General features: G+C 42.0%; 1 protein-coding gene and 1 long non-coding RNA gene across 3 annotated transcripts; one reads left to right on the top strand and one right to left on the bottom strand.

Moving 5' to 3' along the window:
- Positions 1-1,098: 1,098 nt before the first annotated feature.
- Positions 1,099-9,530, top strand: onecut1 (one cut homeobox 1). Of its 2 annotated transcripts, none has more exons than XM_034076702.1 (2): positions 1,099-2,500; positions 7,400-9,530. In XM_034076702.1, the coding sequence occupies exons 1-2, from the start codon at positions 1,435-1,437 to the stop codon at positions 7,678-7,680; spliced, it is 1,347 nt and encodes a 448-aa protein (XP_033932593.1). In that variant the 5' UTR covers positions 1,099-1,434; the 3' UTR covers positions 7,681-9,530. The 2 variants fall into 2 exon arrangements, with proteins under 2 accessions (XP_033932593.1, XP_033932586.1); XM_034076695.1 differs by having other exon boundaries at positions 1,099-2,515.
- LOC117440386 (uncharacterized) lies at positions 4,438-15,286 on the bottom strand. Its single transcript, XR_004551256.1, has 3 exons — positions 15,042-15,286; positions 5,655-5,741; positions 4,438-5,512 (listed from the first exon to the last, which is right to left on the bottom strand). It is a non-coding gene; the product is annotated as an uncharacterized lncRNA (long non-coding RNA).
- Positions 15,287-15,518: the final 232 nt, after the last annotated feature.

Genomic DNA, 15,518 nt, shown 5'->3' with positions numbered 1-15,518 from the left:
GGGCCCGGCTTTCATCAGGCTGCAGGTTTGGGGAGTTTGACACTTCTGCAACATGATGCAACACGGGGATACGAATCGTATTATGTGTCTGCACCAGCATGTCATTTCCTTTTTTTACGGATAAAGCTGTGAGTTTCTTTGTGTGTGAATTTGTATTATGTGGAAGTTTCTGTTGACAAAAAATAAATATTTTCCTATTGAATAAATGAAATGTTGGCCTTTTATTTGTAGTGTCATTGTGTATAGGCAAGTAAGTTATTATCAAAGTTTAGGATTATATAATATGCATGTGTTCAATTAGGACACACACAACAGCGCACACACACTGCTGGGCTTGGTTCGTTAAGCCTAATGTTTGAACAATGGACACATCTGCTCATCTTTTTCTATCAAAAGAGAAGGTAGCCTACTACAGTCTTCTTCGTTTGTTTAAACCGCCACATATTTTGGTAAGGGGTGTGGGGGTGGGGTGGTGCAGCTGAAGTAGCCTGGTAATGAAAGAATGGATCTATATGGTGCATGAAAACAACTTTATTGGCAGCCCTTTAGCTGCTAATTAAAATCATTATGTCTTGTCATAATTTCTGAAGCCTCTTTTGCTATTTTCTGCAGAAGGATTAAGTGGGAGCTGCTGATGTTTTGAATCCCAGACCTCACTAGTTAAAAATCAACTCCAAATGAACCCGGAAGTTTACTTCATTTGCACCTAATCATTTAAGGAGGACTGAATGTAAAGCCTCCTTATAGCTCTAATGAATGACACGTTTTCTATTTAACAATTGGCCATCAAACCTTAGGCAGTGCCTCCACACTATTTCCATGGGTCGATGATGTGAGGATTTTATTAGAGATCCGTCTATTTGCATTTGTTTTACATTTCCGTAAAGGCTGGATATGGGTTACGGGGGGAGAATAGCTTTAGCAGGTGGTTTGATACCTCCCTTCCTTAATAAGGTAGCTGACGTCAGAGCAATGGGGCGGTGTGTGTTTGAGAGAGAGAGAAAGGGAGAGAGAGCGTATGGGAGGAGATGTGTGTTCACAGTGCGCATGTGCAGACAGTGATCTGTGCTGCGGTGGAATAGGGGCTGGAGACACACAACTAGAGAGATGGCGCGGCACCCGACCGGAGCGCAAGGACAGCTGGTTGGCGGTGGGGGGGCTTGAAAATATAAAGAGAATCAGAAAATGATTTTTTTTAAACAACAAAAATATCAAGAAAAAAAGGATACGAAAAAGGAGTTTCCATTCTGCAAAACAGCGTCAGAGGCATAGGAGAATACATGCGAATATAAGGAGAGAAATACCAAAAAGCAGGCGGGCAGGCAAGGAAAGAAGAAAAAAGCAACAAAAGAAAATTGAACTTTACTGGACGTGAGGACTTCTGGACATCAGGTAGATCATTATAGATGGTTTGTCCACAGCACTGCCCGGATCATGAACGCACATCTGTCGATGGAAAATATTGGCGACATGCACGGAGTGAGCCATGAGTCCGTGGTCGGTCACGGAGACCTGCTGAGTGGCCACAGTCCGCATGCCCGTTCCCGGGGTCTCAGCCACCGCGCTATGGGCATGGCAACCCTCCTGGACAGCGGGGACTATCACCCCGGACACCACGGACACCTGCACCCAGCCATCAGCATGTGTGAAGTCCCCCCCGGCATGAGTGCATGCAGCACTTACACCACCCTTACACCCCTGCAGCCCTTACCCCCCATCTCCACCGTGTCCGACAAGTTTCCTTCCCATCATCACCACCACCACCACCACCATCCCAATCCCCATCATCCTCACCATCATCCGCACCAGAGGATCCCCGGAAATGTCAGCGGCAGCTTTACTTTGATGCGAGAGGACCGGAGTCTGGCGCCTATGAACAGTCTGTACCCCGCATATCATCACAAAGATCCCTGCATGGGCCAGAGCCTCTCCCCGCTGTCTGGTTCCGGTCTGGCCAGCATACACACGTCCCAGGCCGGGATCCCTCCCTACGCTCATCCCGGTGCCGCCATGCCTGGTGAGAAGATGCTCACCCCCAGCGGGTTTGAGGCTCACCACCCCTCCATGCTCGGCAGACACACGGAGCAGCACATGAGCTCCTCGGCGGGCATGGTACAAATCAACGGCCTCCACCACCACCCACACGCCCACCTAGGCGCGCAGGGGCACGGCCAGGGGCTGGGGAACAGCCGGGAGCAGGCCTCCGGGCCAGGGCAGCAAGGTGGTGGCGGGGGAGGGGGTGGTGTTTCTGGGGGCCAGATGGAGGAGGTGAATACCAAAGAGGTGGCGCAGAGGATCACCACAGAGCTGAAGCGCTACAGCATCCCTCAGGCCATCTTTGCCCAGCGGGTCCTGTGCAGGTCCCAGGGGACCCTGTCCGACCTGCTGAGAAACCCCAAACCCTGGTCCAAGCTCAAGTCCGGGAGGGAGACCTTCCGCCGCATGTGGAAGTGGTTGCAGGAGCCTGAGTTCCAACGCATGAGTGCGCTCAGGCTCGCAGGTGAGCGAAGCCTCGGTAAAGCCCCCTTTTTGTTTTCATCTTCTCGATGTGTTGCTGAGAGAAACAGACGCGTCTGTTGTGTCAGCACAGAGGATCATTAGCACTGAATGCTACCTTATATTGATCAATGGGTCAAGTGGGCTATGGGGTTAGCTCTTGTTTTTTATTATAATACAGAGAAAAAACTATACATCTAACAGCAATCTAAGTGTTAAATCACATCAGGGTAGCATTCAGGGCAAATGATCCCTCTTGGCTGGTTGTACTTTATTCCTATAGCCTAACATGGTTCCAGAAATTATTATTTGATGATCAAATATTCCGGATGTGAAATGGTATTAAGTGCAGCAGGCCATGCCTCGGGGTTTGGGAGTGTGGTTTCTTTAGATAAGGACCCCACATTTAAGCTGCATGCCTTGGAGGGGAGGTATGTTTGATGGTGAAATCCAACATGATGCAGAGTGTAAACAATATGTGAAGTTTACCACGCTAATGTTCGTGCACCGACATAGTGGACTGTTATCAATACGCATTCCTTTTCTGTCTGTACACTGATTTGGGGGTTGTGTGAAACAAGTGCTCATGTCATTTTACCTCAAAATATCGACCACTGGACCGTGCGTAAACTGATCCTTCGCCCAGAAATCGTTAGGAATTTGTTTATTTTGGTGTGGATGCAACCGATCAGCCTTTTTGGTGTTGCCCTTGGTGTAAAAAGAAACAGCATGAACAAGTTATTGACATTTTGTGATAAACTACATTTACATGTCAAGTACTGGTGAAGAAATGCATGATTTAGTCAGTAAATATATAGCTTTGTCTTCAACATTGTTAAACACAATTCTGTACAAACTAGAATACAGTGGAGTGGGAAAGACAGCATGTGTTTATGTTTTGGTCGTAAACTAACCCTGACTTGAGGTTTCTCTAATGAACTGATAGACCTCTGGATTAATTTGTCCCTGAGGTACGCACGAGTCAATTAGGGCGCGCATTGAGGCCCAAATCACATGTGCGCGTTCACAGACACCCAATGGATTTTTTTTAACGTTAGGCCTAATCAATGACCTAGAAATGGGCTTTTTGGCTTCTTGAAAAGTGAGGCTGCAGCCACATGGAAAGTGCGTGATTTTGCTTACGTGTGTGTGCGTACGTGCATGTCAGGGCGTGTGCATGTGAGTGTAATCGCAATTGATTACTTTTCAGTTTTCCCATCTGCTGCTGCTGGCGTATTTGTGTATGTGCGTGCGCGCGCGCGCGTGTGTGTGGGTAGATGTTATCACTGACTCTTGCTAAGGATTTATGAAAATAATTAATGGAGCCTTTGAAAGCTGGTTTAGTTTTCAATCATCAGCCTATATTAATATTCATTTTTGGTGATTCTTTTTTAAATGAAAGAGAAATTAATCATTCATACCTCGAACAAAAATTATCATAGTATGTTCCCATTAATCTCTAACGTTTCAAAAGAAAACTATTTTTTTTTTACAAGAACAAATATGTTTTGTTTTCCTTTTCTTGAACCAGAACCTACAATACAGAAATGTGTGTTTTTTTAGTGGAGAAACGCCACAAGGGAAATATATATGACATACAAAAAAAGGATAGGAGAGGGAACTATTTTACAGTTAAAAGCTAAATTAATTTGGAGGGAATGGACTGAGCGCCATTTTATCGATCATTTCGTTCCTTGGTGAACTAGATATGTGATCGTGTGCTGAAGTAGGTGTGATATACTTATTGATCTAGGATTCTGAAATTAATCTCGGGCCTTTTCTCCCTTTCCCACGTATTCAATTACCCATCTGAATTTGCTTGAATTGGATAGAATAAAATAGAGAACATAGATAGAAATGATGGGTAGAATTAAATACAGAAAATAGATTGAAACTTTTTTGAAGTAGGCATATTTGATAGTGGGAGCAATTCATATTTAATCATTAATACATTCAGAACTGAGATATCTATTTAAACTCCGTAAATCAGCTGTAATCACATTGACAACTTTAAAAAAAAATAGTTTTCCGGTGTTTTAGGAAATTGAGGGTATTAGCACAGTAAAGAAGAATACACATTCTCTCAAACAGAGGGTTGAATATTTGCAGGATTTGCAGCACAGAGGTCTGTTTGTTGTTCTCTGTGAGATTATGAAATGCAGGACTACCCGTGTCTGTAGGCCCAGTGTGTGCAGTCTGAGTGTGTGGAGTAATCTGTGTTTGTAATGATTAGCCGGGTGCAGCAGCAGTGTGTGTGTGTCTATATGTGTGTGGGTGTGTGATTAGCGTGATAACGAGGCCGCTGTTGTGCCCCCCTGTCCTGGGAAAGCTGGCTCTCTGGCCGGCCCTCAGCTCCGGTCGGGCCGCTGTGTGGAGGCTGCTGCTGTCGGAGTGGCCTTCACTGCTGCTGATTTATAGCAGCACCGGCTTTCTGTTAATATTTACCAGCACTGGAGACACCGGGCCAGTTTATGGCCATGCAGGCTAGGTCGCTGCACTGTACTTTACTACACACCGTGTAGTGTGTGCAGAAGTGAGGTTACAAGGTGGGGTCGGCAAAATCAGCTTCAACTCAACTCATTTATATACATAATCATTATTTCAATATATTTTCTTTCCCTAATGAGTTACTGTTTCTTTACTGCACGTGGGTTTTAAAAAGGCAATGGCATTTATGCAAAACTAATATCCAAAAATAGAGGACTCACTAAATGAACCCCTTTCTATATGTAATATATGTAATATAGAATAGCTAAGAGGCATTTTTTATGCATTTAAGTATCATATGCCTTTGTTAATTACAGGGTTTAGGGATTTTCTATAATACATTGATTTGCTACATTTAATACATTTACTCGGTACACTTTACAAAATTAATCGCCACTGGTTTGGGAGTTGTTTTGGGGTTGGTAAATGCCGTTTCCCCCGTGAGTCCATGTTGGGCCTCGCTCCAGCAGCCCACTTCTGCCCCCTCCTGGCCTCAGATGAACCTCAATGTTGGATGGTTGTCCTCGGGCTTAATAAGAAAAAAATGAAACTGCAATGAGATCAGTTGTAGTGATGTTTGATTTGCTGTCACACAGAATCCCAAATGCTTCTTTCCAACATTAGATGATCTGTTGTGTATTGTTCTAAAACTCAAGTATATTGCGGTGCACCTTTTGTTTTCAGCACCGCGGACAGCGCTCATTGTTTCCCGGCAGACAGGCTTTGTCTGTCAGCCCTCCTCCCCAACATGGGGCTGCCTGAACAAATGCAATAGAGTTTAATTCCTCTGTTATTCCCCATGCACCCCAGCGGTGTGCACACTGAAAGAGTTTTAGTGTTTCGAACAAAGGTGCAAAAGCGATTCCAACCTGCAGGCTGTTGCATGTGTCTGTACAAAGTTACAACCAACAGATAACATCTAAAAGGGTTGCCTTGGGAATAGTGTTAAAACAATTGTAGTCATGTAAGGATCAGAGATAAATAAACACTTTGACACGCTCCCATTACAACAACATCACTAAACGTTCAGTTAATCCAGTGGGTATACCGTTTTGTTCTTGGTTTGATCATATACACGCTGCAGCAGCTATATACAGAGAGAGAGACAGAGTGTGTATCATTCAGATCAGCAGTTGGATCTTTCAGTCACAGGGTGTATGCAGGAATCCTGAAGTCAAATGTAAGACCTTTCAAGACCTTTTGTAAGACCCTTTCCATACATTTTAAGACCTCATCGACCTTCCAGTTCTAACCGGTTACACACTTCACCTCACATTTACTATATACAGTATTGATTGTCCTTCCTCCTGATCTTCCAACCATTTGGACGCAAACTTGCATTTCCCCATAACGATGTTGTTTAACAACCGGCGTAAACGGAGCTTCGCACGCTATCAAGCAGTGAGCGTGCGATGTCCGGTTCAGATGACGTCAAAGCCAACGGGATGCCATAAACAAACTCCACAGAATCACACCACACACCTACGCCATGATTACATTCAGGCATACTGGAGAATACAACCTCTTTGGACGATTCATATACTTATTGATACAAGTTACAAAATGTAATACCTTGGAAAATGCTGTTTAATAGCCTTAATTTTCGCTAAATTGATTGATCAACTTTTAATACTTGTTAAGACCCCGCGGACACCCTGGTTAGGTTGAAGAGATTCTCCAGACATTACATAGTTGAAAATGCTTTTTTCCAAATTGTTTATGGACGTTTTTATACCAGCAATGCTGGTATACGTACTTTCACTGGTGATATTGGATGATTGTGGAATTATCATGTTGGCTCTTAGGATACAATTACTCGATACAATTATTATGTCAAGACTATCTTGATATAAATATCTATGAAAATCTTAACCAGTTTCGGTCCTGCATTTGTGCACCAAATAATCTATATTTGAGTTAGTTTGGCTCAAAATGGAATGGAAAATATCTGATTTTGGTATTGGCTTTAAATAATCATCGCAGTGTGTCCTGAATGAAATCATACTTCTATCTGGAGCGAGTATTGAGGTGAACCAATGAGATAATACATAGGTCAGTCAGTCAATATAATTATTTAACCCCTTTTTTAATCCAAGGTCAAGGTGTGATTGAGGGAAGATTTCCATGCTGGTCAAGATTGTTGTATTTATACAAGTATATAAGATAAGATAAGATAGGACTTTATTCATCACGAAGGAAATTGTTGTGCCAGAGTTACAAAAATACAAAAGCAGCACAATAATAATAAAACTGTACACTAACAGTGCAGTAAAAAGAGCAATTCAATAACTACAGGAAACATCGATGGTCACATAATGAATGTACATATCAACAGTATCTGGTATTTAGTAGTGTACATATTCTGCCCTTTCTCACAAACCTATTCCCTCTTTCTGTCTGTCTTCTGAATCCACAGCCTGTAAGCGTAAGGAACAGGACCACGGCAGAAGCGAGCGGGGGAGCATGTCCAAGAAGCCCCGGCTGGTGTTCACAGATGTGCAGCGGCGGACGCTCCATGCCATCTTCAAAGAGAACAAGCGTCCATCCAAAGAGCTGCAGATCACCATCGCCCAGCAGCTGGGCCTGGAGCTGACCACAGTCAGCAACTTCTTCATGAACGCACGGCGCCGGAGCCTCGATAAGTGGGTGGACGACGGCTCCGGTCACCCTGGCCCCAACTCCTGCACCAAAGCCTGAAGACGGACTGAAATGACCAACTCATGGACTGACTCAACCTCGGTGGAAAAGCTTTAAAACTTATGAGAAACAAAGAGAAACTTAAAAAGACCTTGAAGCAACGTTTTGCCCTTAAACCTGTACTATATTGATATTTATAGTATCCAAAGATGAAAAAACAAACCAAAGACTTCTTGTTTGACCTGCTTTGAAATGTTTGTTTCAGCAACACATTTACGTGTAACATACTGCAAAAAGACTATACTTTTACCCCCCTTCATACACACTCACTGTCACTGGTCTCTAGCTTTACCCCCAACACCTCCCCACTCAGTATCAATCTATCATTCACCATCCTTATCTTTAATCTGATTGGTTGGTTTTAATGATGGGTCCCTAAATGGAGGTTTAATCACCCTATTGGCAGTCTGATCTGCAGCTGTCCACACCCTTGAAGAACAGCCAGAATGTGGAGCTCCGGTGGGATTGGCCAATCAACTTTAAAGACACAAGATCCTACAGGAGCGACCGGATTGTTGTGCAACCTTGTTTGGATTGGTGGCGGTGGACTGTCTGTCTATCTGTCTGTCTGTCCAGCTGTCTGTCTTTCTATCAAGCATTCCAGACAGACGGGGAAATGCCCGTGTGTAGACTGCTAACCCAAAACCAAAAGATCCTGAACAATACCAAAAAAAAAACCTAACCTCAACACCCATGGTAGTGCTTTCTTCCAACATGCTGAAGCGTTGAATAATTTAAACAAGAGAAACCAAAGCCTTCTACAACCTGAAGCCTCTCCTGCATCTTAGAAATCAAACCACTTCAGATTCTGCTATGAAGTAATCGAACCAAAGAGTCTATTTTGTATCTTACCTCTTGAGACTGTTAGTCGCCACAACGACGATAATGTCACCGCTTATGGTCCATACCACATTTGGCGCCATAAGTTCCCCGCGAATAGAAATATTATATGACACAACTCTGAGAATTGACTATTGATATTTGCCTTATGGATGCCTGTTCTAATCAAACCAAATATTACAGTGATATCTTCACAAACTCTGAATGTTACTTTAAACGTGAAGATTAATCATGACAGATACATCCTTTCCTCTGAGTCTGTGCCACAGATTTAGCTAAACTTTATTTTGAAATACCAGCAGCCAAAGAACAAAGACTAATCCATTCAGTAGTGTGTTATCGCTGCAAAGGTGAAACCAAAGATGTTGCCTCTCATGTTGAGTATATGTGACACAGTGAGGGAGACAGACGGCCTCTGATGGGTTTTGTGTGTCACCACTCTAATAATAAGCATCGGCGTCCCTGTGCATTTGATTTTATCTCCTCATCAAAGATGTTCGGTGGAGGGGATGATATCAATGATCAAATCACTTTCAGGCGCTTACACATCAATGTCACCTCGTCACCTGAATACAAAAGCAACCCATTCTGCCTGTTGCAAACCCCCCCCCCATCCTGCCTCCGTAAGCTATGCATTCCAGCACTAGGAGGAAAGCACTACACAGGGCTGGCCCAGGGCAGCGTATCATTAAATATAACGAGCTGCCCCCCCCCCCACGCCGCCATCCTCCTTATGGCCAGGGTTAGCAGCTCTACATCCATCAGAACAAGCGCTGACGGAGAGGAGAGAGGGAGCTGCTTCTTCACCTCCGGAAGAAATAACCAAAAAGACGACAAGAAACTAAAAATGTGTCAAGACCTGCTGATGTTTTATAGTGTGTACCAAAGATGCTACCTCACTCAAGTTCCATACGTGATTTCTATCACTTTGATGATACCAAAGATAACCAAAGATTTTTTCTCATTGCACGGCCTCTACGAGTGGTGTTTTAAAGATGTTGTATGTCTCTTCCCCCCCCCCCCCACCCCGGCTCCTCTATCCCTCTTCCTTTCTTCTCCCCCTCCCACCTGCTCTCCACCCATGCACCCCTGCTATGCGTGCTCTTGCTTCATCTGTGCTCTGATTACAGCTCCATAGATAGTCATGCTGATGCAGCTATAGGCGGATATGCTGATCTAGCCATAGATACACACAGGCGGCCATGCAGGGGCCTGCGGGATACAGACAGCTCACTAGCAATCTGATTTATCATCTTTGTAGCAGTACCAAAGTATTTATTTCACTACAACATTTTTTAAAAAAAAGCTAAAATGGTGGTTGTATAATCAAATTAAGTTTTAGATTGGTGCATGATTCACCTTCATACCCCGCTGTGTCTATTTTTGCAGCTTTATTTCTACTCCAGCCTCTTGGTGTGTATCTATAGGTTGATAATATTGATCCACCATATAGGTCAGACTTCTTGACATGATAATAGGCAGACAAGCCGACATAGCCATGGGCAGAAATGTTGACTCAACTATAGGCAGACATGTTCCTGAAAGTAGAAGCAGACGTGTTGCAATCTTTCTAAAACTCCCAGGACGAGTGCCTTGCTTGAACCAAAGTGTTATACCGCTGTTGACCTCTCACCTTTGACTCTGTGAATACCTCAGCCTGTAGAAGGGCCGCTACTGAAGAGACAAGGAAAGGTTTTTTTTTTTTTTTTATCACACCGTGGTGCTTTCGCCAGCGCAACCATGCAATGAAAACATACCAAAGGAATGTCTCTTGTCCACTTCTACAGATTAAACCAAAGGTCTTTGTTTCTCCTCTCTCTCTCGCCCCTTCATCCCTCCTTCCCCAAACCTTCCTCGCCTCTCTGCTGTGTGTAAGAAGGTTCAGCACTCTGGCCGTGCATGTCTTTACCAATGTCTCTGAATACCTCATAGTAATAATTCCTTTGAGTTCTGCATTGAGACGTCTATCTGTGAGTAAGGCAGAACTCCACTCGTGTGGTAACTGTTGTTGTTACTTCAAAAAGCTGTATGATTATCGATTTTGAAGTTGTTGTTTTTTTGGCAGATGTGCTCTGTTTCAAGTCACGGACGACAAGTTTCAGGGTTGATGTGTGAAACTTAAGGGATGGAGGGAGAAGCGTATTTTTATCAGACATTGGGTTATGCCAATATTATGATGGTAGACTATTGCTTTTACAGGGTAAAACCAACTGCTGTGATATTGTGTTTATATTTTGCCTTTTTCTCTACTTCTGTGTTGTGATTTTAATTTAATTGCATTTTTGTAATGGTTAACCACTGCTTTAATTTATGCATTTGTAGAAACTCTAGATTTGTATATAGTAGGTTTTTGAAGAAAAAAAACAAACAAAAAAGAAAGTTTTATGTTACAGCCTTATTTCCCACGCTTAGATATAAAAGGAGTAGTTTGTATTCTTCTTCAGCTAAATCCTAGCCGGCATTTCAATGTGTGTTTTAAACACTGCCAGAAACCCAGACAGTTGATTTGCCAACGCAGACAAAGTGATACAGGAGCTACTTTGTCGAACAGCTGGCACAAAGCAGTGTGTACGTGTGTTTTTTCTATTCTTTTGACTTTTTAAAAGAAAAACGGTTATTTTATGGGTATTAACTGCACATCCAAAGATTTTTAAAACAAACCAAAAATTGGAAAAAAATATGTATAATGTTGAAAAGCACTGGCATTTGTGAGGTAGACTTGTTGAGTTTTGATTTGCCATTCGCACGGGTATAGAATGTAGAAGGCGTAGGGCTATGTAGACAAGCTTACTCTACCATGTGGGGAATCTCCTGTTCAATGTACAATCTGAAGCATTTGAAACGAGGGCTGCAAGTCCCGCTCACTTTGCTGTCTCATGCACAGAGTGAGGTGGAGTGGAGGCTGGGCAGCCGGTCTGCCAGGGGCTGTGCCGCGGAGCTGGGTCTGTTTTTATTGCCGTGGCACTGCCGCCTCGCTCCATCTAGTATCTGTTCTTTTGGTACGTACTCGTGTAATGACTATGAGCAAAGTCTAATAAAACTGCAAAGAACTAACCAAGGAATCAGTGTGTGAGTGTGGGGACGATCACCTGCTTGTTTTTTTTTCTGTCTGTGGATGAGTGTGTGCAACTCACATGTCAAGTGCTGCTGAGGTATGCAAGTGTGTATGTGTGTGTTTATTTGCATGTGTTTCTTTACTGTGTGTTCTTCTATTTTTGAAATCTGTACGTACTGCTGGTGTGTATGCATGTGTGTGTCTGATTGGGGCATACACCAACAGTGAGTTTGACTCCCTCTGGTTGTCAGAGGCCTTACTGTTAGTACTGCTTCCTCTCGGTCATACAGACGGCACACAGTACCAGCACGTGTGCACTCACAGAACGGAGAACGTTTTTCATCTAAGTACAGGTGCTTACAGAACAAGTATAACTGCATGAGGATATGAATGATGCAGTGTGAATCTATTTTCCCCCATTACCACATTTTCTGTTATTTATTTCGTCCATAAGGAGTTCCCATGTGATGGGTGGCTTGGCTACAAGTCTCATAACAATACTGCGGCGCCTAAGACAATCATATGGATCTCTTAACGCTGGGGAACTAGTTTATCACCCGCAGAGGGGTGTCCTCCAGCTATTCACATACAAAGATGCTTGAAAGGGTTTTGATAAACAAGCATATTTGTTGTCATAGACATAATAGATTACAGTCGTAGTTCATCCTGCACTTGCATTTCCAAATGAAATCTCATTGCTCTCGTCGGCCTTGTGCTCTTGTCAACCTTGTTCTCTTTCTTTTTATCTTCTCAACTCACAAAGCTTCTTCAGTTTTCAGTGCGTGTGGTTTTGTGCGTGTGTGTGTCTGAGTGTGTGTTTGGGTGCGTGAGTGCCTGTGTGTGTGTGTGAGCGTGCCAGAGAGGCAATACTGTCAGTGTTACTCTCAGATGTATAACTCCATGTCTCATGACCTGATTTGTCATTGCTGTTTCCCAGGCTTTGCTACTGCTTTCTCAGTGCCGTGCAATATCATCTGTTGTGATTGCTAAGCAAATTAAAAAAGAAAAAAAAGAAAATTGAGAAGCAAGTGATGATGTCATCCAGCTTTTTTCAGTGTTCAAAATGTTTCAACATTTCTGTAGTCACAAAAAGTAGAAAATAAAATGTTGGTATTTCCAGCTTCTGGCTCTTGTTATTATTATTCATTTATACTGTTGTGTTTTGATGTGTCTTTTGTTTGCTCAGACAGTCAAATTGAATCAATAAAACATCAAATCAGACAAAGAAGTAGAGAACAAGACCAGCCTGCATATGAGTCTGTTTGGAACCTCCATGACAAAAACAAAACGCTGAATAACCCATATATTTATATTCTGTGCAAAGTATTTTATTAAGGAGTAAACAAATTATATAAAGCTATCCTAAAGTGAACAAGAGAGCTTAATTATTGACTGAATGTAAATGTTTAGTTTAACCTAAAATGTTTAACTCCATGCAAACCATTTTCTAAAGTTGGAACAACAGATTTCACGTTGTCACAAAACGTTGAGTCAACATTTGAAATGTATAGCAAATACTAATTAAACAGAGCTTCAGATAGATCTGGCAATAGTGTATGTCCTGTAAGTCGTCAGCAGTGTTAACAATCCTCCACCATCAAAGATATATGCACATGCTATGTTTCTGTGTGAATCTTAAATCACTGTTATCACATCATAGTTGATATCACCTCCACATATGCTCCGTCGAAATGTTGCGTCATAGTCCGACAACATTTTGACAAACCATCATTAGGATTTATATAACCCTCAGTAAGCATTAGTTGCATCACCTTTTCTAAATGAAACCCACTTTTTTGTTTCAGTGATTCACTCATCATTGCTTTCCCAATATTTGTTTGCTTTAAACGATATTTCGTCTTTTTCTGTTTCTTCACATGGCAGTAAACACATTTAAGATGAAAGCAAACATGTTGCCTCATCACACCCCTCAATCAATTTCCCAAGAGCATTGATGCATTGATTTTCGTAGGGCGCTTGCTTTAAAAAGCAAATTTTTTCTTTAATTCTGCAACTTATCTATTTTATAAAGACTTTTTCTAAGTTTCTGTTTCAACAACACTAGTCACATCACTGGGTTTACTGGCAGCTCACAAAGAATTCCAACGCCACTTTGCCAGTTGCAGCGTCACGCACTATGGCAAGCCGATTTAGCTTTTATTAATTTCTGGAGGATATCAAATCAAATTGAATTTTAACTAGTTAGAATGCAAATTCTTGATATCAGAAATTCAATTGTAACTAGTTGTAATGTGTATTCTTGATATCAGAAATACGATTTTAACTAGTGAGATTTGCATCGTGGATGGAATGGGAGTTGGAATTTGAACTAGTTCAAATTTCTGATATCAGTAATTCAGTAGTTACAATGACATTTGAACTAGTCAAAATACACATTTCTGATATCAAGAATTCAATTTGAACTAGTCGAAATGCTAATTGTTGATATCAGAAATACAATTTGAAATAGTTCAAAATCCTTTTTTGATATCAGGAATTAAATTGTAACTAGTTCAAATTGAATTACTAATATCAGAAATTGGCATTTGAACTAGTTCAAATTCCAACTCCCAAGTGAATGAGAAAAACGATGCAATTCTCACTAGTTAAAATTGCATTTCTGATATTAGAAATACACATTACAACTAGTTAAAATTCAATTTTTGATATCAGAAATAAACATTATTACTAGTAAGAATAGATGTTTTGATATCCTCCAGAAATAAATAAAAGCTAAATCGGCTTGCCATACACCTCAATGATAAAATAGTCCGTCAACAATAGTTTGTCCCGGAAAACCCGTCAATATAAAGTATTATATCCGTCCGCTTCGGTTACCACTGCATTAGGTTTATTCTCAGAAATGCAGTGTTGGAAGAAGTACTAAAATCCTTTACTTAAAGAAAAGTACAAATACTATGGTCTTTAAATACTCCGAGTAAAAGTCATGATTTCAGTACAACAGTAATAGCATCAACATGTAGGCCTGCTTAAAGTACAGAAAGTGAAACTAGGCTACTCATTCTGCACTGTGACGCGTTTCAGGATAATACAAAGTATTATAAGCTAAATGTAGCCTACTTCAAGTATTTAAAGTGAAAGCATTCGTTATGCAAAAAACATCTTTACACAGTGTTTTATTATTATACTGTTTTTATACATGTAAGAGCATTTTACGATTGTAGTGGGTCAACGTGGAACACATGTAGATACTAATGTAGATTAGCAGTACAGCATTATATCATATCAGCACGTGTGTGTGTTATGATGCGTACGTATTTACACAACTAAACTGGTACAAAACTTTGTAGAGTAAAAAGTACAATATTTACCACGGAAATGTAATGGGGTAGTAGAAGTAGAAGTCGGCCTATAATTGACATAATCACTTTCCACCACTGCAGTTGTGTGTCTGTGGTCTGTGCACACAATTGAAATAGCCATTAGAAAGTGTTGCGCTTCCTACCTGAATTAATTATCCTTACGGCGCCGTGCGGTGATCCATGGCGACGCACCACTGCCGGTGTTTTTAGCTTTAGCACCGTAGCTCCTGCCGGGTCCAGTGGATGACTCCAGCTGGAGACCGGTGGCTTTCCTCGTCCTCCTGTAGCCTGCAGACGGCCCCAACGCATCCGAAATCCTGGCAGCTTCCCGGTCGTTACGCAGCCAGCAAGCAGTAGCTCTCCATGTCAAACCCAAAGTGCCAAACACTCCGAAAGTCAAGTCCCAACTGGCTGGTTTTTGACTGATAAAGGAGCTTTGACATTATACTAAAGCTACTCTGTGGTGTTTTAATTCCCGGGAATGAATAAGATAAGAGTTTGTGATGTCGCTTGAATAAAGAACCGGTAGACTCGTTTCCAGTTGCAGCATATACAACCCATTTATTGTGTATTGGTGTGCATCGTAACAGTACATTTCATATCCATCACAATGTAATTAA

The sequence above is a fragment of the Pseudochaenichthys georgianus genome, chromosome 3, assembly GCF_902827115.2.
Source record: "Pseudochaenichthys georgianus chromosome 3, fPseGeo1.2, whole genome shotgun sequence".
Taxonomy (NCBI): domain Eukaryota; kingdom Metazoa; phylum Chordata; class Actinopteri; order Perciformes; family Channichthyidae; genus Pseudochaenichthys; species Pseudochaenichthys georgianus.
Note: the sequence above shows the minus strand (reverse complement) of the source record. Positions and strands in the feature narration are given on the sequence as shown.

Bases quoted from the DNA above. Each gene is read 5' to 3' on its own strand.
- onecut1 (XM_034076695.1), top strand. From the start codon at position 1,435: ATGAACGCACATCTGTCGATGGAAAATATTGGCGACATGCACGGAGTG. The intron at 2,516-7,399 runs GTAAAGCCCCCT...CTGAATCCACAG, and splicing joins CGCAGGTGAGCGAAGCCTCG to CCTGTAAGCGTAAGGAACAG.